This window comes from Phascolarctos cinereus, unplaced genomic scaffold (assembly GCF_003287225.1).
Source record: "Phascolarctos cinereus isolate Bilbo 61053 unplaced genomic scaffold, phaCin_HiC Scaffold_3;HRSCAF=262, whole genome shotgun sequence".
NCBI lineage: Eukaryota > Metazoa > Chordata > Mammalia > Diprotodontia > Phascolarctidae > Phascolarctos > Phascolarctos cinereus.
The window spans coordinates 226,400,383-226,427,722 of NW_027555736.1; the positions used below are offsets into that span (position 1 = coordinate 226,400,383).

Below are 27,340 nucleotides of genomic sequence, written 5' to 3' on the forward strand. Positions count from 1 at the left end.
AATTTGGAGAGGAAAGATCTCTGTCTTATAGTAGACCTTATGAAAATTGATGTGTGTGTAGGTTGTTTTGTAATAAATGGTAAACAAACATGTGCTTCCTTGGATCTCTTTGCTGTAATTTCATCTACCAGAGCAAGAGTGCCCTTGCCTCACCTGTGACCTAAGGCAACAGAAGAAAATGGAGCCATTTAGTCCACTTCCTCATCATTAAAGTAACCACTTCTTATTTTAAAGTAGCCCAAGGTCCGTATATGCCAGGAATCCTAGTCTTCATCTCTAATAGCAATGAGCTTTTAATTTCCTGTTTGCCATTCGTTTCCCATGACTCGGGGAAAATTCTTCCCTCGTTATGAAGTTCACAGTTACCAGGACCCTATCTGGTTTCCTTCTCTCTTCATAACCTCAAAAGGAGATGAATAATTGGGAAAGCAGAGGGAGAAGATATATTTAGGCCCTACACGAGTAAAGAGTCATCAGAAGCTACAGGGTAAAACCTTACAAGCCAGCCTTAAATACCAGCAAACAGATGAGACAGCATAGATTAGTAAATAGAAAGCTAGATTTGAAATCTGGGACACCCAGGTTCAAATTGTCATGGGGCGAAGCAGGATTGGTAAAAATGAATGTGAGTAGGGTTACCAACAAACAGATTAAGGAGGATCACAGGCTGCTAAAAAGAGGACACCGTGACAGCGAGGTGGTGCAGTGGATAGAGCATTGGCCCTGGAATCAGGAGGGCCTGAGTTCAAATCCAGCCTTAGACCAAACATTTGACACTTACTAGCTGTGTGCCCTTGGGCAAGTCACTTAACTCCAATGGCCTAAAAAAAAAGGACACCAGCCAAGGAAGTAAGTGGGTAGGGCCAAAAGACAACAGAAGAGTGACTATAAGGCCTAAGTGGCAAAAAAAAGACAAAACAAGGGAAGAAAAAAAAAAATTAATTGTTCTCCCTAGCATGTGTTCAGTCATTCACCAGTACTGGATGTGTTCAGGACTGTGGTGGCATACAGAAATAGATGTGACACTTGCCATCAGTCAAGAAGCTTGAAATTATATAATTAGGTCCTGAGCTCTGTGGCATGACTCTAACTGCTAAGAGCATTCAGAAGAGAAATTAATGAGAAACAAAGTAATCAGGCAAGTTTTTGTGGTGGAGTTAAGATGTAACCTGGGACTGAAATGTGATTCTGGACTTCTAAAACCTCAACAGTTTGTACCGAGGGATATGGAGGAAGGTATACATAAAAACTTCCTATGTTTCAGATTCTTATGAAGACATTAAGAATCTAGTAACACAACTACAGTACAATGGCTGCGATATAATAACAAATGAAAAAAGGCAGCTGGATTCCAGTTATAATGCAATATAACACAGTGACCAATCTTGGTCCTAGACCGATTGCGAAACTTCTCTCGGCAGAAAGGGAGAGGGGGACTATGGGTGCAGTCACTTTTGTTTCTCTTTGTTTTTGTTATGAGAGGCTATATTGGATTACAGCAGTCAGAAAAAATAAAAGGCACCAAAACTTATAAATAACTTGTATCATGTTTTATGTAGCTTATCTGTTTGGAGAGTCAGAGAACCTTGTAAGGATACTATAGCTGTTGTCCCCATAATTATGAATTAAGAAACTGACACTTGGAGAGTTTAAGTTGCCCATGATCACACAACAGAGAAATTGCCAAAGGAGGGCATGTGACCCTTTGTCTCCTGATTCCGTCCAGCACTTTTAACTGAGTTAACAAAATTCGTTTCCAGGGAAGTGTCCAAAAAATGCCTTGTTTGAGTCCTCGTGTCAAGCACAGTTGTAACTTCAGATCATTGAGACCTTGAAGTGTGTCCTTAAAGTCTCAGTGTCCTCCCTAACCCAGGTATCCAGGTGTGGGAATGAGGAAGAGCGGGGTTTCAATATAATCATTCCATAAAGGATAAGATCAGTGTTAATCAGATGCTAAAACATTCTATGGTCACAGAAATGACACTTTTTATAACACAGCTGTCCAGAAAAGACATGCAAAGGATTGGCAACAGCAGGAAAACCTGAATACCTTCCATGAGATGATCTGAAATGGAGAGACAGCAAGCAAAATAGGCAGAAGAAAATTTCCATGATACATTAAATAATTTCAAATAATGGGAGCTTTGAAATGGTAGCAAGTAGCAGCAATGGCCTGATCACCTTGGCATTCAGCAATACTGGTTTTGGTGAAAATACTTCATGCCTTTTTGGAGGCAGAACTCTAAAAAGCAAATGGACTCAGCAAGCAGCTGCCAAACCCTACTGCAGTTATGTGTAAACTGCATACTGAGGTTTCCTTGTCACAAATGGGCCATATTCATGAACCAACACATCTGAAAAATGAAGCACAAGTCTTTATATAAATAGGGATAGGAGTCTGTGATTTACATAAATAGGAATAGGACCATGGTTCCCTGTTTCCCTACAATAAGTGCTAGTCTTCCCTAAAAGGCAATAAAGTTGGCCTTGGGATTTGATTGGCCCCTGCTTCCATTGATATAGCTCATCATAAAAAGTCCTGGCCAAGTGGAGAGTTGGGGTCCCTCCAATCCAAAGTTGACAGATTTCTGAAGACCTTGAATCAACATACCCTTCTCTGCTGACCAGAAGACCAGACCCCATGAAGATGAGGACAACAGAGAATCTAAGTGCTGTTGTATCCTTGCTGTGTTAGGGCAAAGTAACATCTTTTTGTTAATTATTCAAGACTTGCCAGTGTCTCATTGTGTCCCAACATGAATGCTGGTGTTAGGCCTACTTCTAACTGGGTCTCTTCTGGATTATAGGAATCCTATTCCGACCTAAATGCAAACAGACTTCCCTCTGTTGATTATCTCCAATTTATCCTGTGTTTAGCTTGTCTGTATATAGCTGTTTGCATATTGTCTCCCCATTAGACTGAGCTCCTTGAGAACAAGGACTGTCTCTTGCTTTTCTTTGAACCCCAGCACTTAGCACAGTGTCTGGCCTGTAGTAGGTGCTTAATAAATATTTATTGACTATTTCTCTTGGCCCTCCAAAATTACCTCACAATTTCACCTTGGTTATTGTCCTCAGATGTGTATGCTGTATCATCATCCAGGACTAACGCTTTGGAAGACTTGTAACTTCATTGACAACATTGATATTGTAACTTTTACCACTACACATGGAAATCCCTCTATTTTTCATGAGTTGACAGGGTTCAAAAATTCACTTAGCAGTCAGTTTTCTCAAGAGTTAACTATGAACTTAGTGAAATTGGGCTCAGACAACATACATGATCCACTATCAAAAAAAAGCTCTGGGGGCAGCTAGGTGGCACAGTGGATAGAGCACCGGCCCTGGATTCAGGAGGACGTGAGTTCAAATCCGGCCTTAGACACATAATACTTATTAGCTGTGTGACCCTGGTCAAGTCACTTAACTCCATTGCCTAGTCAAAAAAAAAAAAGCTCTGGCAAGTTGGTAAGACCTACTAGGTTTTGCACTCCATTTGCAAAACATTGCAGAAACCAGGGTTTACCCATTCACCATGAGGGGCATCTGAGTAGAACACTCCTCCCCAAAAGCCATTCCTCTTTTCCAATCAAAGGACAAGATAGTTTATTTGGGAAATCATGTATTTTCTTATAATATTTTATCACAATTATTAAATACATATTGTTTCATTGTAAAATATGGCAACATTCAGTAAACATTTTGTTAAATTGTTTGAAGGGAGTAAGGAATTTTAAGTCCTTGCCCCTCTCCATAGTGAACAGATATATATGTATGTGTATGTATGTGCATATGTGTATATTATGTATGTACATACACACACATATATCTATCCCTGATGCAATTTAACATTCCCACTCATGCCTTTCATTAACAGCTATCCACTTCTCCCAAAAAATCCCTAAATTGCATCTTCATAGAGTATTTCCCAAGAGTATTTCATATACATACACAAAAGCTAACTCCTCGGGGTCATTGATCCAAGGATTTCCTGCAGGATATCCTGTTTTTAGCAGGCTGAGATCAAGGAACTTGGCAACAGCAAGTGTTTTTTCAAATATTTCACTTCCCATTATTCTCAGAAGAAGCCCCCACAACCCAAGAGGGGAGCCAAGTAGAAGGTGTGATAACAATCTTAATGAGATAATTTAAAGGGAGAAGTTTTAAATTGGAAATGTTTGGTGAATATTATTGTGAAGTCAGGGCAAAGGAAAGGGTAGTGGGGGTTGCGTGGATAATTCCTCTGTATAGAAACTGAAGGCTGGGTGCCAGGAAAGGGGCTTGCCCAGCTCAAAAACCTATTTTAAAGGTCACCTTTACCTCTGCTTCCTCTCACTCACCCCTTAGAAGATTCTCTGAATTTCTTAGAATAGTTGGAAACTATGACAATGTGAGGAAAATAAAAAGATTACCATTATCATCTTGAGTTATGGCAGGGGCCCTGAGGCTCAGGACTGAGCTATGCAAGTCATCATAAATTATTTGCACAGACGTTTCTGTGTAAAATCTTGTTTTCCATTCAAAAATAAAATAGCTGAGGTTTCTAAATGTAGCGTTCTGCATGGGGATAGATGATGTATTTAGCACTCACTGTCACAAAGCTCTTAGCCCTACCAATAATTTCTCCGTGATGGACAAAAAGAAGTCTCTTTGAAATAGAATATTTGGTTTGACCAACTCTGAAGAAAGGCAGTTTGTAGAGAGTCCAACATTAAACAGTTTGAACCTAGTCCCAAGGGTCTTTGCTTATGCCAACTACTCTTTTCTCCCAATGTCTACAGTCAGCCAATCAGCCCAGAATTACTGGATTTTGTTTTGTTTCCCCTAAAGTAACAGCTAGTGCTTCATCTAAAAGTCAAAAAGTACTAAGGGAAAATTAGTTTCTGTAGGAACTTCCTTCTCATAATGATTCTACGGGTTTTGCCATGGAATAATGAGGGTTTAGAGGGAAGAGGCAGGCATCCAGAGTCAGAATTTGAGCTGCAGCTGGCACTGCTGGCCTTTATCAGCACCATCTCCACTAATTCACAGCAAGAGAGGGAGAAAGTATAACTCTGACCAAATCATCCCAAGTCCCTAGAAGCAGCAGGTCCTGCTGTTGTGGCCATTAGATCCAGATGATTCCCTGTCCAGTCCTTGGCGAGGAACCTCTTGCTGGCAACCAAAGTGGGGGGAAAGCAGGCCACCTCAATTCAGCTTCCCCCAGGTTCCTGCACTTCCTCCTCTCAGAGCTGTTCATTAGGCGCCTGGTTTGGATCTTTCTCCTGATGGGGCTGCTCATCCGGGATGTTCTGCAAGACCAAAGAAATATGTCACATGGCAGACCTTCATGACATCAAATGCTTATTGGGAAATGCCCCGCAGCAGTAAGTATACAGCAGCTCTACAGAGGGACTAATCTCCTTAAATCTTGGTTACTTATGGGTCCTTAGATCTTCTGCTTATTGGACTAATGGGCAGCTAGGTGGTACAGTGGATAGAGTGCTGGGCCTGGAGCCAGGAAGAGTCATCTCCCAGAGTTCAGATCTGGCCTTACGTAGATGCTTACTAGTTGTGTGACCTTGGGCAAGTTGTTTAATCCTGTTTGCTTCAGTTTTCTCATCTATAAAATGAGCTGGAGAAAGAAATGGCAAACCACTTTAGCATCTTTGTCAAGAAAACCCCAAATAGGGTCATGAAGAGTCTGAAACAACTGAATAACAAGTTATTAAAATTTAACCTATTAAATGTTGGAGCTGCATGCCAACATTTTTGGGATATGGTGTATATGTATATGTCGTGGTTCATCCTTTTGTTTGTTTATTTGTTTTGTTTTGTTTTGTTTAGGCAATTGGGGTTAAGTGACTTGCCCAGGATCACACAGCTAGTAAGTGTCAAGTCTGGTCTAAGGATGGATTTGAGCTCGGTCCTCCTGACTCCAGGCCGGTATCCACTGCGCCACCTAGCCAGCCCCATCCTTTGTTTTTGAAGAGGACCAATGGCATCATGGAGTGATGCCTTAATTTGTGCATAAATTGAATTTAAGAGAGGCAGAGTTGCACAGTCATGTCTCACTCTCTCTTCCAGCATCATTCCCAGAACTCACTGGCACGAAAAATATCAAGACAACTGGCCATGTCCCAGGATGCAGAGGATGACCTTGCTCTAAGCTCTCCACAGTGCCTGCTTCACCCACCTTCACGGCCATTGGAACAATTGTTCTTATCCACCCATTCCACAGGGAGAAGTCTTCACAAACTTGGGGGTAGACATCCCCCTAAGTCACTGATGGGTTTGAGGCCTATCAGTTACCCTCAACCTGGTTTAGCCCATCTGCCCAAACAGTTTTACCAGACTGTGGCATTCTCACACATGCTACAGCTTCTTGGAGCCACAGTGAATCAGGGGGCACCAAAGGTAAATGGGCAGCCCCAAAAATGGCACAGAAAGCCCTCACAGCCAGAGGTGCTAATCCTCCCTGAACATATACACAGATAAACGAGACACATACAAAGATACATATGAAGTAATGGTATCTATAAGATACATACAAAGTCGACAATACAAGGTAACCTTGGAGGGAAGGCCTGCAAAAAATGAGTTTGAATCTCAGCTCCGGCACCTGTGTAAACCAGCAAGTCACTTGACCCCTCTCTGCCTTAGCTCCCTCATCTATAAATAAGAGGGGCTGGACTAAGAATGTCGAAGGCCAATTAGTCAAGCACTTATTAGGCACTAACTTCCTAAGAGCTAGGCACTGTACTTTCAGCTCTAAGCAATGATTATCCTCTGACTCTCATGGCAAATTCTTTCTGCTGGAATGGGCTCCATGCTGTCCCCACCCCTGCTAAATTAAATCAATGGCTGCCTAATATTTTAAAATAGTGTTTCCCCAGTCCCTGTGGAGTGGCACTTACACATGGTAAACACAAGAAATGCTTGTCAGTTGACCAAGTTTAAGGCCAGGCTCTAAGGATTAGACTAGTAACAACATCTGAGGGCACTACCTCTCCTCTTCCCTTCTGGCTGCCACCTGCCCCCCTCTAGTAGATGTGAGTTAAAAAAAGATAATAACCATGATAATGATAGCATTTATATGCTGCTTTAAGTTTTGCAAAGTACTTACAAATAATATCTCATTTGATCCTCACAACAACGCAGGGAAGTAGACGTTATTATTATCCTTATTTTACAGATGAGGAAACTGAGGCAGACAGGTGAAGTGACTGGCCCAGGGTCAAACAGCTAGTATGTGTATGAGGATTAATTTGAATTCAGATCATCCTGATTCTAGGTCTAATGATCTAGCCACTTCATCAGGAGCCTACTCATTTGAACACTTGCCTTCAGAACACTAAAAAACAACCCCCTTTCTAATTGTCCTAGACATTGTATTATACCTTTTTTTTTTTTTGCTAGGCAATTGGGGTTTAGTGACTTGCCTAGGGTCATGCAGCTAGTGAGTATCATGTGTCTGAGGCCAGATTTGAACTCAGGTCCTCCTGACTCCAGGGCTGGTGCTCTATCCATTGTGCCACCTAGGTGCCCCTGTATCTTTTCTTAATTTGGTTCCTGCTGATTAGAAGAAATGGGCATAATTTCCTACTCTAGATCAAGCCAATCAATTTATTACCACTTCTACCTCCAATCTGCTTCTTGCTCTGCTAATCTGTCCTTTTGTGGATTTAATAGATCCCTATCAATTCTAATCCTACCTTATCTGTCATAGTCACAGTCAATCTTTCCCCATATCATCCATCCATCATCCCAAGCAGTACACTCTGAAACGCTACCAAGTGGTAGGAGAATTCTGGGTTTCAGGCTTCCTTGATGATGATACAAATCAAGTTTTTGTCTTTGCATGCCAGCTAGTGAGAGGGCCATGGGACTGGCCTTCTTAGCAGACTCTGTAACAGCAGCTACATGTCGTTTGGGGGTGAGTGGGGTCAGAGTCTGAGAAAAGGAAGAATATTGTCATTCATTCCTTTGTGGGAAGGAAGCTAAGGAAAGGTCCGGATGAGAGTATCAGGGGAAGAACAAGTGCCTTCTAATTAAGCATCTGGCAATTGATTGATAGCGTCTGAACTGTTCCTGCCTCTAGCTTCTGAAATCACTCTCTTTCAAAACATAAGCAAAATCATTCATTCTAATAGTCCAAGATGCCCTGGTTTTTCCTATTGCCTCTATCCTACCTGGCCCCTAGGTAAGAACCCAAAGATCGTGACTAACCATTATATAATGTAAAGATCCACATACTCACATTATTAGGTAACGCATTTGCATTTTGCCTCCGAAGATCTGCCTTAATGAACACTGAGCATAGAGGAGAAGAAGAGAGATATAAAATCATTAAGTGAGCTATTATCACGGACAAGTGCAGAAGGCATTTTCTCTACAAACAAAGGCAATATGACAGTGGAAAGAGTACTCAACTTTGAGTCAAAGGATGTTGCAGGTCTAATTTCACCCGTGACGTTAGCTTTTTGATCACGGGGAAGTCATTTAACCTCTGAGCTCTCAAGTCAGAAAAGCCTGAGTTTGAATTCTACTTCAGAGACTTACTAGCTGTGTGACCCTGAGCAAGTTATTTAACCTCTCTAAGCTTCAGTTTCCTCGACAGCAAAATGAGGGGGTTGGACTGTCGAAGGTCCCTCCTAGCTCTGAATCTATAAGCCTGTAAAATATAGATAATATCAGTAGGGGTTATCTCAAAGGGTTTTTGACAATCATATGAAATCCTGTTATACAGTAACATAACCTAAGTACTGTAGCACTTTATAAATCTCTAAGCTCTATATAAATGCCTGTTATCTTGGCACCCAAACTCCTAGAGAGGAAGCTTAGCCATCAACAACATGGTTGGTAAGCCTCTAGAGCCAATAAACTTGACAAAAGGGAGGTCATTTTCTGCAGATTGTGCACTCTCCACCCAGATTTGACCTTCTAGTGATCCTAACTAGCTGGCAGCCTTGCTTTCTACCATCACGCCAAAGAACTGGAAGCCCTGGGCATTTGATCAATCCTACTAGGTAGTGTAGTGAGGTGGAACAGTGGACAGAGCACTTGGCCTGAAGTCAGGAAGACCTGAGTTCAAATCCCGCCTCAGACATGTACTAGTTGTGTGATCCTGGATAAGTCACTTAACCCTGTTTGCCTCAGTTTCCTCATCTGCGAAAATGAGCTAGAGAAGGTAATAACAAAGCCATTCCAATATCTTTGCCAAGAAAACCCCAAATGGGGTCGTGAAAAGTCAGACCCAACTGAACAACAGCAGCAACTTACTAGTTATGAGAGTCCCTAAGGCAAGGAAGGCGCACAGAAAGACATTTCCAGCCACCGTTCCAAAGTGGTCGAGGAGCTGGCCCTGGCCAATGGTGAAAATGATCCCAAATATCTGGAGACACAGAAAGAAAGAAGACTGAGGTAGAGGAAAAACAAACCACATAACAAACAAACAAACAACAAAATCCAGTCGAGCCATCTGATCAACTTTATCACATCTGAAAGAAATGCAGTTGTCGGGAGGGGCCAAGAAGAATGGAGAGTGGGACATACCTGAGCAGACACATTAAGGAGACCTGAGGACATTCCTTCTGATTCTGGGTATGTCAGCTCCACAGCAAACTCAAATCCCAGTGGGAGGTACCCTGTCATGAAGAACCTAAAGACAATATTACAGGAACAATTTCTACGATGAGAGGATGAGACAGGAGCACCAAGTACACAGAATTCTGTCCTCTTCTTCTCCCTTCCCACTCCCTTTCTTCTACGTCTGGCCCCAAAACCACACCGCTTTCTCTGTTTCATCTGCCTCATTCCAGTAGGCGGGTCCTTGCTGGCATCAAGCCATCACCATAGAGTGTAAAAGGCCAAATGCCCTAATCACAACACAGAAAGGAAATAAGCAGCTGGCTTCACGTACTCAGCGGACCCTAGCAATTCAGGAAGAACTTCTGATGCAGGCCATCAAGGATGGATCGATGTTTATAGACGGTGCCAGGATACCTAGTATTCCTCGCCGGGGCTGCATCCAGAGATTTTGAGAGGTCCATGAATTTGGATTGGAAAAAATTATTTCTTTTCACCAAACTCTAACTGAAGGTGAGCAATCGCTCCAATCTTTTAAAACATTACTCTGAGAGGGGCTGCATAGGTTTTACCAGATTGTTAAAGGAGTCCATGACACAAAAAATATTGAGAACCCCTGGCTTAGCTCTTTAACTGAGAGACTTTGTTTGGCAGAAGTGGCTCAACTTGTCAGTTCTAATACTAATAATAATTTTGGTCACTGGGGGAAAAACACCACTGTGGCAGAGGCTAGAAAGTACATACAATGTCTGAGCTCTCAAGTAACATCTATGACACGGCAAGATGACTGAACTGAGACCAGCAACTCTAGCTGAGAACCTTGGGATTACTGTTTACTATTTCCAAACCCTACTGAACTGCGGCTCCTCCAGGAATGTCTCCCTCGCAGGAGTAGGTGCCTGGAATATTACTGTTGTTCATCCTTTGTTTTTGAAGAGGACCAATGACATCACAAGGTGAATTGGACTTAAGTGAGGCAGAGTTGCACAAAGTCACTCCTCACTCTTGAGTTCAGTGGCAAGAAAAAAGTTGAGACAGCTGGCAATGTCCCAGGATGCAGTAGATGATCTCAGAGTCTTTGATATCTGACCTTGCCCTAAACACCCCACAGTGCCTGCTTCACCCACCTTCGTGGCCTTTGGAACAAATTGTTTTCATCCACCCATTCCACAGGAGGCAGTGTTCACGAGCTTGGGGTTGACATCCCCTTAACTCACTGACGGATTTGAGGCCTATCAGTCACCCTGGTCTAGCCCGTCTGCCCAAATGGTTTTACCAAGCTGTAGCACATGCTACAGCTTCTTGGGGCCACAGTGAATCAGGGGGGCACCAAAGGTGGATGAGAAGCCCTGAAAATGGCTCAGAAAGCCCTCATAGCCAGAGGTGCTGATCCTCCCTGAACATATCCACAGATAAATGAGACACATACAAAGATACATATGAAGTAATGGTATCTATGAGATATATACAAAGTAGACAATACAAGGTAACCTCAGAGGGAAAGCCTACAGAAAGTGAGTTTGAATCTCAGCTCTGGCACTTGTATAACCCAGCAAGTCAGACGACCCCTCTCTGTCTTAGTTTCCTCATCTAGAAATAAGAGGGGCTGGACTAAGAACCTCAGAGGGCAATCCATCAAGCCCTTCTTAGGCTCTCACTTCTTACAGAACAGATAAGGGAAGGAGTGGTGGGGCAAAGGGAGAATTCCCTGAGATAAGCAGAGACCAGACAAAACAGTATTTTCTATTGTCTCTCGGCAGTTATTTCTACAAAATAATCTTGAGGGATTTCTAAATATAGCATCTAAACATGGAATAAAATCCTAGAAAAGGGTCCTAAAAGCTCCTTAGACACCAAAAGGAACTCTGAAGAGGAAGTGTCCTGATATTTACCAGCAAAGTGACAGGGAAGACCCAAGGCCCTTGACTTGTGCTACCCATTCAAGCAGAACAAAGGCCCCATTTGTAAAGGTCATCATGTAGGTCACCTGGCCCATGTTACAGATTGGAGAAGGCAGGAAAGAACAAGTACTGCTTCCCAGGATGCCAGTGTATTGAAGGATAAGGGGACATCACCTGCTAATTAAAATACAGTAGCAGCAACTTACCCCAGCATGCCTGCTGTGATGAACACAACCCATAGGTATCCAAGGCCCAAGGTCACAGTAAACACCACCATGCCCACCAGGGCCATGGAATAAACCACCACTGTCGTCTGTCTGGAAGCAAGAGACAAGAGAGTCAGTGGGAAATCCCTACATTTTTCATGTTGAGTACTGATCAGACCTGTACCTTATGAAGCATATTTCACAGATGTACTTCCTAGGCTCAAGGGTGCCTTTCCTCATAGTGGCAAACAACTTAGTAACCGGGGAGAGGAAAGCTTCCTTACACCAAGACCTTCCCGAAGTGAGTCTGTAGCCCTACACTGCATTCTAGGTGAGAAGAAGGTAAACGGGAGCATCAATAACATCTTTCTAAAAAGATGAACTTGAGGAAGAACTGTCTCAAAAAAGAGTTCTTGACGTAATTATAATTAGCATTTCTATAGTGCTTTAAGGTGGTTTGCCAAGTGCTTTACAATTATTATCTCATATGATCCTCACCACAACCCTGGGAGGTAGGTGCTATTATTATCCCCATTTTACAGATGAGAAAACTGAGGCAGATAAAAGTTGAGTGACTTGTCCAGGGTCACACAGATGGTAAGCAACTCAAGTTGGATTTGAATTCAGATGTTCCTGACTCCAAGTCCAGATTTCCCTGGCTGCAGGAATAAGACTCAGGGACTATCCCAGAGGCAGCCCACTTTCACGGCTGGGATTTTGTCCATTTTTACTAACTAGTCAGGAAAAAGGAACAGCTAGGTGGCATAGTGGATGGAGTGCCAGGCCTGGAGTCAGGAAGACTCATCTCCCTGAGTTCAAATCTGGCCTTAGACACTTACTAGCTGTGTGACCCTGGACAAGTCACCTCACTCTGTTTGCCTCAGTTGCCCCATCTGTGAAATGAGCTAGAGAAGGAAATGGCAAACCATTCCAGTTATCTTGCCAAGAAAATCCCACATGAGGGTCGCAAAGAGTTGGACGTGACGGAAAACCACTTAACAACAACAACAACGTCAGGAGAAGGGAGGGCAGGGGAATCTGGACCTGTATTTCATCAATATGAGGAACTTGTAACATGGAAATTCCCTCCACTAATTCTGACTGACAAGTCTTAGAAAATTGCCTAGGGATAATGAAAAGTTAATTGACTTCACTCCACTAGAATAGAGTTCCATTAGACATGAGTTCTACTAGAAGTCAATTCCATTGACTTCACTCCACTAATATTTGTCAAAGATGGGACTTGAACCCAGATCTTCTTGATTCCAGAGCTAGACTCCTATTTACTACCCTATGCTGCCTCTCAATATCGTTAATAATATTTAATATGTTAACCATGCCTTGCAATTTACAGAATGCCTTCATGTGAATTGTTTCATCTGAACCTCACAGCAATCCTATCAAATACAAAAGGCAGACACCATTGCCCAGATTTTACAAGTGAGGAAATCGTGGCCAAGTAGTTAAGACAGTTACATAGCGACACGTTGACTAGGAAATGACAGAGCCAGGGGCCTCGCTCTTACTCCAGTCCAACAGCGCATACAACGCTGTCTCTCCTTGCCCTGTCCTACACAAAAGCAACAAAGACATTTCCAATTCGACAACCAGAAATCATTCCATACCCCAGCACTACCAATCCCGGTGTCCATAGTTAAATGACAGCAACATGCATGGGTATTATAGAAGCAAGGATGTCATAGGAGACTGTGTGGCAAAGTAGAAAGCACAATGACTCTCGGGACAGATGACCTGGGTTCAGATCTCCATTTTGCAACTTATTATGTGACCCTGGGCAAATTACATAACTTCTGTGGGCATTGATTTCCTCATCAGAAAAATTAGAGAGTTGAACTGAATGCTCTTCTTTAAGGGCTCTTCTAGCGTCAAATCATATGATTATGACAATCTTGCCTCTACTTTCTTGATTTTGACCAGAAACCACGTGCAAATACTGGGTGGTAGTGCTGCTTTTTCTTCCTCTTCTGTCATTTGAGGCTACTTCCTGCTATAGCTTTGCGTAGTCTCAGCGAACTGCAGTTTGTCTACCTTAATCTGGTTTTCTTCTTTCAGGCCATCTAGTCAAGTGCTCAAAAGAGGGCTTACTCTTCTAACTCCAAAACAGGAGTTTTCCCCTTCATCTGTATCTCAAGGAAAAAATATCGCAGACTCATATCCCGATCCATGCCATTAGATCTTTGCGTTAGGGTGTGAAATTTAAACATCACAAATGTTAAATTTGTCTGTTCTTTTAACTCATGTATTCCAACTGCCTCCAAAGACTTAAGAATGAGTCCTACGCAAAGGGGAAAGAAGAACTACATGATAAGTTGAAGCAGGCTACAACATAGAACTTATGAGGAATTCAAAAGAAGAACAGAAGGAAAAAATGTGTTAATTAATCATATGATAAGAAGAGGAGATGGTTATATGGCAAGAATAAGGACTTATTTGTGAACAGCCCAATTACAATGTCAGGGGGAAGTAAAGAAGTCCTTCAGTAGGTTAAGTGGACCTCCTATTGTGAAAGTAGGGAAAATGTAATATGTAATAGTAATGTTAATAATAATAGCTATATTTGTACAGTACTTACTATGTACCAGGTACTGTGCTAAGCACTTTATGATTATTATTTCATTTATCCTCATAATAATCCTGGGAGGTAGTTGCTATTGTTCTTTCCATTTTACAGATGAGGAAACTGAGGCAAACAGCAGTTAAGTGACTTGCTCAGGGTCACACAGCTAGTAAGTATCTGAGGTCAAAGTTGAACTCAGGCCTTCCTGACTCCAGACCCAGCACTATATCCTCTCTATCCACCTAGCTGCCTCTAATATGCCTGAATTCAGGAGATCACAGCTCTGTTTGAGCATTCAAATGCTGCTGACACCCATTCCTCTAATTGGTCAGCTCCTCCATTTTAAAGAAAATGCCCAGGCTAGCCATGTTCACTCCCTTCTTCCTTTCCAGGCTCTTCCTTTCTGACTCTCTGGACCTTCTTTCTCCACCATGGCCCAACCTGGTTCCCTTTCCTCCATCTCACATCTATTCAGCTTCCTTATAGGGATTGTCTTCCTCCATTAGAATGTGAGCTCCCTGAGGACAGGGGCTATCTTTTCTTTGTTGCTATTTTTATTCCTAGCACAGTGTCTGGCACACAGTGCTTAAAAAATATTAATTCGTTTGACTTGACTTAACTATTCCTTTAGCATAATAGACAGAGATGAAGAGAATAAGATCTTAAATTGGTGAGGCAGAAGAAAAAGTTTCAGATTCTGACATGGCTGCTAGGAAAACACCATGGGTGGGGAATCTGTGGCCTCAAGGCCACATGTGACCTTCCAGGTCCTCAAGTGCGGCCCTTTAACTGAATCTAGACTTCACGGAACAAATCCCCTTAATAAAAGGATTTGTTCTGTAAAACTTGGACTTAGTCACCAGGCTGCACCCAAGGACCTAGAAGGCCACATGTGGCCTCAAGGCCGAAGGGTCCCCACTCCTGGAACCTCTTCATTCCCTTTCTCCCTTAAAGAAAAACCTGATTCACGTTTGTGCTCCCACCTTTAGTCAGTTTCTTCCTTCCCTCCTCTCTAGGAGAAGCAACCTCTTTACTGCCTTAAAAATCCTTGGTACCACTCTCCCTCCTCCCTTCTTGGCCAAGTCCCCTAGGATAAAACAAAAAGAGCATGGATAACAACAGCAACTAGCACTTATATTGTTCCTACTATGTGCCAGGCACTTTACAAATATCTCATCTGATACACACACCCTCAGATCACTTCCTACTCTGAGTCTGTACCCATTAGGCTACTATAGTAACTATTTCTCCCCATTCCACTTATTTTAGCTTAATTCTTGTATTATTTTCACATCACAAATAATAAAGTTGATTTGAGGGCACATTTAATGCTGCCAGAGTTGTGAGTTATGATTCTGCTCACACCTGCTTCTTGTCTTTCTTTCTTTCTTTCTCCAAGTTTATTCATTTCTGTGATAACAGGAAAACCTTTCCTGGTGCCACCAGAAGCCCCAATTCTCCTCATCCTCCAAACATCCTCAACTCTTTCCCAGCACACTTCCAGTGCCCCATCGGTTTTCTTGTCTGAAAAGCACTTGGAGCTCTATAACATTTATCCAGAAGCTCAGAAATATCCAGGGGCATCAATAAGGACACAGCTCCTAATGATTCAGATTAAAGTGACAGTTGATTCAAGGAGTTTGGGTTGCCTTGGTTGCCATAAGCATTGTGACCACAGACATAGAATACCCTGAGCAACCAAGCAGCTGGGAGTGAACAGTCTTCTTCCTCCTCCATTCCTCCCATCCCTACCCACTACCCTCTCCACTTAAAAAAAAAATAGCCAGTGGGAACACTATTCTAACCACTCCCACAAGTTCATCAAGCAGTCAGTCAACAAGCACTTTTTAGACTCTATGTACCAAGCCTTGTATTAACTGCTGAGAATCATCTGCACCGAGATAATGAAGGTGATGAGAACACCAAGTGAGACAGTATGAAGAAAAAAAGAGAAGAGAACCCAGGACAAAGACAACCATGATTAGTGGATGTGACTGGGATGGAGATATAACTAAGGAAACTGAGGAGAGGTCTGACAAGAAAGAGAAGAACCAGCAGGTTAATGCACCACAACTAGAAAATGTGTCTGTGTGCCAAAGGATACCTAATCTACTGTGGGCAGCCTGAGGCAAAGAGACCAAGTAGAAGGTTACTAGAATAGTCCAGGTGAGAGGTGATAATGGATTGCTCTAGGGATCTAGTAGGGCTCTCTACTTGGGAAGAATAGGAGGAGGGAGTGGCAGTGGGAGGACATGGTGACATCATTCTTCTGGAACCAAGTTCCACAAGGGGGTTAGAGTATGAGGATAGGGGATCAAGAGTAAAGTGAAATAAGACAGACCAGCATAATATAGTTCTCAACTCCCAAGGCCAAACCTTCAATGAGGGGAAGCACTGATATAAAACCAGGGGGCGTGTCATAGACCTGACCATCCCACAGTGTGTTTCCTACCATCAGGCTGCCCTTCTTGCAAATGACTTCACCTCCCAGTGTCCCAGACAATTCTAAATCGAAAAGCAAATGCTGATCTGCATTGGTTTGCTTTTTTTTTTTCCATCAAGAAATTCTCTATACTGAATTTCTTACTCAGCAATTAGCATAGTGTCTGCCATAGAAAGCATTTATAAATGCTTAAGAGACTGACTAAGGGGGCAGCTAGGTGGCACAGCGGCCTGGCCTTGGAGTCAGGAAGACCTGAGTTCAAATTTGGCCTCAGACACTTTGACACTTACTAGCTGTGTGACCCTGGGCAAGTCACTTAACCCTGATTGCCTCATCAAAAAGCAAAAATAAATAAATAAAATTTAAAAAACTAAAAAATTTGTCAAAACTCTAGGCAAGTCACTCAACCCCTCACCAAAAAAAAGAATAAATAAAAGAGAGAGAGAGAGACAGACAGAGAGACTATGCCAATGAAATCACAGGTACAATCCAAATACACACACATATGTATGTATGCATAACAGGAGCTAATTATCTGTTGTCAAGGCCCAAGGGCTGGGAGGTGGTACTGAGGCCCAAAGATTTCATTCTCTCCCCATTCTCACCACAGTGAACCCTGGAAAGAGGAAGCTGTAATATCTGCTTAGGGAGTAGCTAGTGCCCCCCGCCTTCACGCAGTGAAAAAATGTGCAAAAAATGTGCACAGCATACCTTGTGTCCCTAGTTCTGTCCTGCTCTGTGGCAAGATTCAAAAGCAAGGAAAACCTGAGGAAGTTCATACCTACTAGGCTAGGAGTTAAAACCAGGAGTATGTGACCTTTTAAAAAATATCTGGATAGCTATATATCTATATGTGTATCTATCTATATATTTTTATGCTTTAATATTTTGATAGCTACAGTTGATTTCCTTTGTAATTCTATCCATTTTATATTATGCATGAAAAAAATTTCTGAAAAGGGGTTACTTGGCTTCACCAGAAGCCAAAACAGTCCATTACACAAAAATGGTTAAGAACCTCTTGAGTCAGAGGACCTGGGTTCGAATCCCGAGTCTGCCACTTATTGTCAGCCTCCCATTGCCACACCTGCATAATGTTGGGCAGATTTTTAACCTCTTTGAGTCTTAGTTGGTCTGCTGGTCCCTTCCAGCTTAAAATCTGTGCTCCTATGGCACACAGACCCAAATACCTTCTCTGAGAACACAGGCCACAAAAACATGAAACAAATTTCAATTATTGGCCTTTTTTCCTGCTTTTCTTTCCTTCTGCCTCCTCTCCTTAAATGCAGCTGCCTCAGTAAGCAAGAAGGGAAGCCTCACTCTGATTTTTCCCTTCACTGCCTACATCCCCCTCCTTACTCTTACCCCCAGGCCAGAGTATCCATTAATGAAACGCCTAAAGAATAAAAGAGACTTACTTGTATGTTTTAGTTTTATCCAGCCAGATGCCTGAGATCATAGCCCCAACCATTCCTGTGATGACGATGGTCAGGCCAATTCTGCCAGCATTCACTTCTTCTCCCTGAGACACACACACACACACACACACACACACATATGCACACTCAGATCTGGGAGCAACTAGGAGCAAGACATAGGTCAAAGGATTTTGAGACTAAAGACACAGAAATAAGTAATCTTCTCCATTAGAAAGCCAGCTGCCCAGAGAAGACGCCAGTGTGTCCGGTAAGCAGAGACAAGAGACAGATTTCTCCATTTTCATGTTGTTCCAGCAGCAGATGTGATGCAGCAGGAAGAGTGGCTATATCCCAGCCTTTTCAGAAGAGGTATATGTTCCTCATGTACCAACACTTAGGCTCCCATTTCCAGAATTCACTGGTCCTACCTTAACTATGGAGAAACTAAGTCACAGAAGAATTTGGAGGAGATACTAAGTTGCCCATGAACTACCCACACATATCCTTGAGCAAATATCTTACTGGGTAGTTGGAGATCACCACGCGATTCAGTAATGTTGATAGGGCATAGAAAGCACCAGCATTCAAACCTGTAGAAGAGGGGGCAAGTATTAGGTCACATGCTATCTTTGCAGCAGCTACTGGTATAGGAGGCAAGAAATCTCACTGCCATTCCCATGGTTCCTGAAATCCCCGGAGAGCACTGGAATGGGAGCTCAGGAATCTAGCTTGGAGTCTAGACTCTTGACACATTCTAGTTGTGTGATCAGAGGAAAAATCACTGAGCTTATATGAGCCTCAGTATCCTCATGTATAAAATGAAGATAACAATACCCTACCTACCTCACATGGGTGTGTGTGTGTGTGTGTGTGTGTGTGTGTGTGTGTGTGTGTGAAGGAAGCCTCTATAAAGGGAGCAATGCTTTAGAAATGTGAACTAATGTAATGCATCTATTTTGATCTACCCCATTTGTTTCCCCAAAGAAACATTTATATGGTTACTAAAGACAAGAATCCTCATCAGCATCTTGCACTGCTGGATTTCAATCTTCTTAAGCCTAACGAGGGAGTGTATGTATGCTTGCTTTAATGCTACATTTCTCCAAGGATGGAACCAATAATATTTCTCTCCTGACTTTTGGCGAAGTTATATCCCTGTTCACCTACTCCCTTCCGTAAATTAGTCACATTCTTTCCAGAGTCCTTCAGACCACTGTACAAAGTGCTTCCCCTACCTCTTCCCCCTCCATGGCACCTTCTTTACTCTCCCACCCACAAAAGGCAACATAGCAGAGTACAGAGTATGCTAAATTTGCAGTTAGAAACCCTGGGTATGAATTCTGTCTTGAGGTCACGTGTGGCCTTCTAGGTTCTTGGATGTGGCCTTTTGACTGAGCCCGAATTTTATAGAACAAATCCTTTTATTAAAGGGATTTGTTCTGTGAAGTTTGGATTCAATCAAAGGGCCACACTTGAGGACCTAGAGGGCCCACCTCTGACTTAACCTCTCTTGTTCTCAGTTTCTTTTATTTGTAAAATAGACTTAGGTGACTTCCAAGGTCCTTCTAGCTCCAAATTCATTATCGTATGGTTTCTGTCATATATTTATTTATGGTAAGAGTTATTCAGGACTCCAAGAAATCCTCTCAGTTTTTTTTAAACATGTCAAAAATGTATCTCTGACTGCAACTAATTGTTTTACTAGGTCTCCAATATCCAAAGCTATCCATTTGATTGAGACACAGCATTTTCTCTGCCCTGAGTTATTCGGACAGTAAGTCTTTCCTCCAAACTCAACTTTAAGCCCCCCTTCCCCAACCCAGATTCCATCTGGGTCAAACTGCAAATAAGAAAAGCGACTGGCCAGTATAATGTAATACAAAGATCATAGGACAAGGAGTCAAGAGACCTTGGTCCTAGTCTCAGCTCTGGTATTAACGAGATATAAGGCTTTAGGGCAAGCAAGTCACTTAACATCCCTGGACTTCGGTCTGTAAAATGAGGGGAGTGGATTCAGTCAAACTGGTCGAAGAGCATTTCTTAAGGGCCTATTTTGGCAGGCACTGAGCTAAGCACTGAATGATCAAGTTCCCTCTTCCAATGATAGCATTCGATTACTCAGCTCTGAGATTCCTGAACCCTATTCATATTGCCGACCCAACCCTAATACGGAAGAGGTGAGAAAGGCACAGATGCTTGCCCTGAGATTGGTCTGGGTGAGCAGGTGAAGAAAGAGAAATGGTCCCATTGACACCAACGGGAGAGGAGCTCACTGCTGATTTTCCTGCACCTAAGTTTGAAGATATTTAAAGGAACTCAAGAATTTTATTTTTCCTGGCTATCTTGTATTAAGCAGTTCTCTGACTCTACTACTTTGATGTAGATCTCCAAAAAAATAGAATTCAGAGATACAGAAGGTCTTCATGCTTATGGAGATGCTACAGAAATCCTCCCCTCTTCCTAACTTTCTTGTTTCTGTTAAGAGCACCACTATCCCACCAGGCACCAGATTTACATCCTCAGAGTTATACTTGGATTCATTTTCCTTCACCCTCCATATCCGAAAGACGTTCTCTCCGCTCACGGCTATCATCACAGTTCAGACCCTTATCACTTTTCGTCTGAATTATCACAATAACCTCCTCACTGATCTCCCTGCAGGAATTCCCTCCCCTCTTCAATCCTTCCTTCATGAGGCTGCCACACTCAGATTTTCTTAAATCACGAGTCTGACCACTGTCACTTTCCTGCTCAAGAAGTCCTTGTGCTTTCTTATGGCCTCCAGGATAGATAAAACACAAATTCCTCCCAACGTGGCTTCGCTTGACCATTCCAGGCTCACTGCATTCTTCAGGCACTCTACATTCCATCCAAACTGACCTTTTGAAGGTGACATTGCACAGGGTTCCATGTCCCATCCCTGGACATGTGCACAAGCTGTCGCCTTGGCTTAAAATAGGATCCTTCCTCCCCTCCACTTCCTAGAACCCTGAGCCTCCTTTAAGATTCAGGTCAAATACCCTTTCCTACAGGAGCCTATCCTGATCCCCCAAGGCATTAATGTTCCTCAAATTACAAAACATATGCAAAGTAAAAAAAATATTTCTCTGTGTACACATCGTTTTCCCCTAACAGTGTTAACTTGTGGAGGGCAAGGATTGTTTTATTTTTCTCTTTGGGTTCACTGTGCCTAGTAGCACTTTAAATGCTTATTATATGAATGAATGAATGAGGCTCAGCAGCCTCACCTGGGCAAGTCACATAACTTCTGTTTGCGTTAGCTTCCTCTTCTGTAAAACCAGGAATAATAATAGCATTTACACCTCAGGGTAGTTGTGAGGCTCAAAGAAATTAATATTTGTTAAGTACTTTGCAAATCTTAAAGTGTTTTTTGTTCCTTTTTTTTTTTAAAGGCAATTAGGGTTAAATGGCTTGCCCAGGGTCACACAGCTAGTAAGTATGAAGTGTTTGGTCTGAGGCCAGATTTGAACTCAGGTGCTCCTGACTTCAGGGCTGGTCCGCTATCCACTGCATCGCCTAACTACCCCTTTCTTTTTATTTCTTTTTTTTTTAAGTGCTATTTGTTATTCAGTCATTTGTCAGTGTTCAATTCTTCATGACCCCATTTGAGGCTTTCTTGACAAAGATATTAGAGTAGTTCACCACTTCTTTCTCCAGTTTATTTTATAGATGAGGAAACTGAAGCAAACAGGGTTAAGTAACTTGACCAGCATCACACAGTAATTGTCTGAGGCTGGATCTGAACTCAGGTCTTCCTGATTCTAGGCATGACTCCATTCCACTGCATGCATCATTTAGCTGCCCCTAAAAGTGCTATATAGATGCTGATTATTATTATTTTATAATCTTCCTCCATGAAGTCCTCTCCTCTTCCTAACTTCTCTACCTATTCTCTTAAGTCTGGAATACCACCATATTCCCAGTCACCCAGGCTTTCAGCCTAGGTGTTAACCTCAGCTCCTCACTCTTTCCCATCCCTCATATCCAATCTGTTATTAAGGCTTGCTAATTTGATCTTCAAAGCATCCTTCAGATAAGACCCCTTCTGCCCATTGAAATAATGCCACCATTGTTTTCCCTCATTTTTTTTTTTAGGCAATTGGGGTTAAGTGACTTGTCCAGGGTGACACAGCTAATAAGTGTCAAGCGTCTGGTCTGAGACAAGATTTGAACTCAGGTCCTCCTAACTGCAGGGCCAGCACTCTATCCACTGTGCCACCTAGCTGTCCCTTGTATTCCTCTATTTTGAAAGAGAAACGAGATTTTCAGAGAGGTAAATGAATTGTTTAAGAGTATATGCTAGGGGGCAGCTAGGTGGCACAGTGGATAGAGCACCAGCCCTGGAGTCAGGAGAACCTGAGTTCAAATGTGACCTCAGACACTTGACACTTACTAGCTGTGTGACCCTGGGCAAGTCACTTAACCCCACTGCCTAGCAAAAAAACAAAAATAAGAGTTTATTCTGTTTCCCAATTGATAAATGGTCAAAGGATATGAACATGAAGTTTTCAGATGAAGAAATTAAAGCTGTCTATAGTCATATGAAAATAATGCTCTAATCACTATTGATTAGAGAAATGCAAATTAAAACAACTCTGAGGTACCACTTTACACCTATCAGATTGGCTAATATGACCAAAAAGGAAAATGACAAATGTTGGAGAAGATGTGGGAAAATTGGAACACTAATGCATTGTTGGTGGAGTTGTGAACTCATCCAATCATTCTGGAGAGCAATTTGGAACTATGCCCAAAGAGCTATAAAACTGTACATACCCTTTGATCCAGCAGTACCACTACTAGGTCTGTATCCCAAAGAGATCATGAAAAAGGGGAAAAAACCCACATGTACAAAAATATTTATAGCAGCTCTTTTTGTGGTGGCAAAGAATTGGAAATTGAGGGGATGCCCATCAGCTGCAGAACGGCTGAACAAGTTGTGGAATGTAATGGAATACTATTGTTCCGTAAGAAATGATGAGCAGGCAGACTTTAGAAAAACCTGGAAAGACTTTCATGAACTGGTGCTGAGTGAAGTGAACAGAACCAGGAGAACATTGTGCACAGTAACAGCAACATTGTGTGATGACCAACTTTGATAGACTTAGCTCTTCTCAGCAATACAATGATCAAAGACAATTCCAAAAGACTCATGATGGAAAACGCTGTCCACGTTCAGAGAAAGAACTATAGAGTCTGAATGCAGATCAAAGCATACTATTTGCTCTGTTTTTTTTCTTTCTCATGGTTTTCCCCTTTTGTTCTGATTCTTCTTTCACAACATGACTAATGTGGAAATGTGTTTAATATGATTGTACATGTATAGCCTATATCAGATTGTATGCCATCTTGGAGAGTGGGAAGGGAGGGAGAAAAAAATTTGGAACTCGAAATCTTATAAAAGTAAATATTGAAAACTATCTTTACATGTAATTGGAAAAAATAAAATACTATTAAGTGGGGGAAAATGAATGAATGAAGAAATAACTAATAAAGTAAAAAAAAAAAGAATGTGTCAATGGAGCAGAACTAGCCACTAAGAATCAATTTCACTTGGCTCAAATCCTCAGCTTCTAGCAACCATGGCAGATGCAGATCACCGGATCTTACAGTACCGTCTGGTCAAGCCTATTCAAATTCGAGTCGGTCACTCAGTCAATCAACAAGCATGTCCTACCAACAAGTGCCTATCCTGTGCCAGCCGCTGTACCAGGTCCTGGGGGAAAGGAGATAAAAATAAAACATTCCTTCTCTTCAAGGAACTTATATTTTAACCTATAAGACGTATACATAGATGATTTTGTATGTAATATAGAAAAAATAAATGCCAAATTGCTGTGGGGAGGTGCTACGGTTGAGATGTTAAGGAAAGGCTTTATGACAGGAACTGTTAATCTCTGAGAAAGGAACTTTTTAAAACTTATGCTAATTATATTTCAATAAGATTGGTGCCTTTGTTTAAAAAAAAAGTGTATTCTGAAGAGCCAAAACCAAAACTCGAGCCTTCTATTACCAATTATAGCCAATCTAAACTTCTCAGTGTAGTATTCAAGGCTTTCTACCACTTGATTTCGTCTGGCCTCTGGTCCTCCAGGCTCCTACCATGCCCACCCCCAGTAAATGTTCTCTGTAAATATGGTACTGGTAACCAGTACCGTATTTTTCTCTTTTCAGGAGAGGAAAATTCAGAAGAGACACTATTTTTACCATATTCACACACACACACACACACACACGTAAGTCTGGCTAAGTAGAGTGAAAGTAAATGTACCAGTGGGGGTTCAATGTGAACCTTCAATCTGGGGTAGTTATCACCACCTTCCCTCCCCCAGGAGATTCAACCTACAAGTTCAAGTTGGGGGAATAACCCAGAGGAAGCATTATATTTGTCTGGACCACTGGTTTCATAGGTGCAGGAAACTCCACCAAGGAAATTCCCTCTACAAATGCAAATCAACAACTGGTCTGTAATTGAGATTCTTAGTTTTCTAGTTGCTGGGGCATTGAGAGGTCTTCACCAGGTTATTTCCTTGTGTCCCTTTCAAAGAGGACCAAGGTGTAAAGACAAGCCCGAAGGGCTTGAATCCAGACTCCAAAGCCACCACCTACATCACATTGTCTAATATACAAATCAAAAAGCAGACCACATTTTTTTTTTTTGCCGAGGCAATTGGTGTTAAGTGACTTGCCTAAGGTCACATAGCTAGCAAGTGTCAAGTGTCTGATCTGAGACTGGATTTGAACTCAGGTCCTCCTGACTCCAAGGCCAGTGCTCTATCCACTGTACCACCTAGCTGCCCCAGCAGACCACTTTTAACAGAAACCAATCTGTACAAGTGTGGGGTCAGTTCAGGAGTATTTCAAACTGTCCTACTGTGCATATAGCAAGAGTCAAGACCAAAAGAAAGAAAAAAGGCAGCAACAATAATAATAACAATAGCTAGCATCTGTGTAGTGCTTTAAGGTTTATCATGTGCTTTTACATACACTATCTCATTTGATTCTCACAACACTTTGGTAGGTGTATTTGTATCCCCATCTTACAGAGGGAACTGAGGCTAACTGTAGTTATGCGGCTCATCCAGTGTTTTGTTTTCTTTTTTGGGTGAGGTGATTGGGGTTAAGTGACTTGTTCAAGGTCACACAGCTAATAAGTGTTAAGTGTCTGAGGCTGTATTTGAACTCAGAGCTCTAGTCACTGCACCACCTAGCTGCCCCTGGCTCATCCATTGTTACATAGCTAAAGTATTTGAAGCAGAATTCGAATCCTGGTCATCCTGATCCTGAATCCCATGCTTTATCTACTACACCACTGGGCAAGAAGCAGTAAAGGAAGAGAGAAGAGAAAAATCAATGGACTGGGTACCAGAGGGGTAACCTAATACTATTACCACAATTAGGACTCACTCCAAATCAGGAAAGTGAACCAATGAAATAGGCCCTGAAGCCAGACTAAGATTAAGAAAGACCAAGAGGGTCAGCTAGATGGCACAGTGGATAGAACATCGGCCCTGGAATCAGGAGGACCTGAGTTCAAATCTGGTCTCAGACTAGACGCTTAACACTAACTGTGTGACCCTGGGCAAGGCACTTAACCCCAATTGCCTCACTAAAAAAATTTTAAAAAATAAAGAAGGAAGGAACAAGAAGAAGTTAAAAACCTAACAGGTGAAAGGTCCACCACCTCTAAATCCCAAACTCCACCCATAAAGGCAGGAAATAGGTATGCCTCATTCCAAAATACAGAGCAAGCCCCTAGTCTTCCATCATTAACTCCAGACAACTGACACAGCACATAGTAGGCACTTAATTAATTCCTGTTGGATTTGAAATACCTGATTTGAACCCTGGTGTCCTAATGGTCTCCTAATGTCAAGTCTAGCATTCAATATACTTCATTACACTCACAGCAACTCCACGAGGCAGAGTGGTGCAAGAATTATTCTCTCCATTTTAGACGTGAGGAAACCGAGACTCAGAGAGCTGAATGATTTGCCCAGGGTCACGTAGCTGGTAAGTGACAGGGCCAGAGCGTGAGTCCAGGTCTCGTCTCTCCAAGATCTGTGCTCTATCTAGAGGAGGACACATAAGGATGACTTCTGAACCTTTACTTCCACCCTTCGGAATCCTCCTTCTGCTTGTCAGATGTGAATCAGCAAGACGGATTGTTTTCCTACCGGCAAAGAGTTGAGGCTGACACATCTGATTCCTTATTATGGAACCACCCTCACCCCCTCTTGTCGATCTAAATAAAATAGGTACAAATACAAGCCAGATTAATTTAACTCTGTTAGTTTTTGGCCCTTAAGGTCAAATGCTAATAATTACCTTCAATAGACACTAGAATCAAACAATTTCAGAAGCTCAAATGTAAAGGTAATGAGCTGGAAGTATTATAGTAAGGAGAAGGGAAGAGGAACAAGGGAACGAGCATTTATTTATTTATTTTAAATTTTTTTAAAATTTAATTTATTTTGAATTATTAACAATCACTTCCATAAGCTTTTGAGTTTAAAATTTTTCTCCCCCTCCTTCCCCACCTCCCTCCCCAAGACGGTGCACAATCTGATATAGGCTATACATTTACATTCCTATTAAACATATTTTCACATTAGTGATGTTATAAGGAAGAATTAGAACCAATAGCAGGTACCACCAGAAAGAGGAAAAAAAACAAAATAGAAGAAAAAAAATAGCAAATAGTATGCTTTGATCTGCATTCAAATTCCATAGTTCATTCTTTGGATGTGGATAGCATTTTCCATCATGAGACCTTTGGAGATGTTTTAGATCCTTGTATTGCTGGGAAGGATTAAGTTTATCAATATTAGTCATCGCACAACGTGGCTGTTGTTGTGTACAACGTTCTCCTGGTTCTGCTCGCTTTACTTGGCATCAGATCATACAAGGTCTTTCCAGGTTTTTCTGAAGTCAGCCTGGAACAAGCATTTATTAAGTGCCTACTGTGTGCCAGACAGGTCAGTTTGGTGTTGCAGTAGATAGAGTGCCAGGCCTGAAGTCAGGATGAATCATCTTCCTGAGTTCAAATCTGGCCTCAGACACTTACTAGATCTAAATAGGATGACCCTGGGCAAGTCACTTCACCCTGTTTGTCTCCGTTTCCTCATTTATAAAATGAACTGAAGAAGAAAATATCAAACAACTCTAGGATCTCTGTCAAGAAAACCCAAAATGGTGGAGCAGCT

The 27,340-nt window shown here is 42.1% G+C and overlaps 1 protein-coding gene and 1 long non-coding RNA gene across 3 annotated transcripts in view; one reads left to right on the forward strand and one right to left on the reverse strand.

Annotated features, from left to right (window-relative positions):
* Nucleotides 1-3,605: 3,605 nt before the first annotated feature.
* FLVCR2 (FLVCR choline and putative heme transporter 2) overlaps nucleotides 3,606-27,340 on the reverse strand; it is a 107,904-nt gene continuing 84,169 nt past the window's right edge. For both annotated transcript variants that reach the window (XM_020986255.2, XM_020986254.2), the window contains 7 exons: nucleotides 18,636-18,703; nucleotides 18,114-18,217; nucleotides 11,675-11,785; nucleotides 9,535-9,640; nucleotides 9,262-9,373; nucleotides 8,240-8,292; nucleotides 3,606-5,291 (listed from right to left, as the gene is read on the reverse strand). In XM_020986255.2, coding sequence (XP_020841914.1) covers nucleotides 5,226-5,291; nucleotides 8,240-8,292; nucleotides 9,262-9,373; nucleotides 9,535-9,640; nucleotides 11,675-11,785; nucleotides 18,114-18,217; nucleotides 18,636-18,703 — 620 coding nt within the window. In that variant the 3' untranslated portion in view covers nucleotides 3,606-5,225. The remainder of the gene's footprint in view (nucleotides 5,292-8,239; nucleotides 8,293-9,261; nucleotides 9,374-9,534; nucleotides 9,641-11,674; nucleotides 11,786-18,113; nucleotides 18,218-18,635; nucleotides 18,704-27,340) is intronic.
* Nucleotides 16,339-23,743, forward strand: LOC144456352 (uncharacterized). The gene is made up of 2 exons (XR_013485440.1): nucleotides 16,339-16,418; nucleotides 23,705-23,743. It is a non-coding gene; the product is annotated as an uncharacterized LOC144456352 (long non-coding RNA).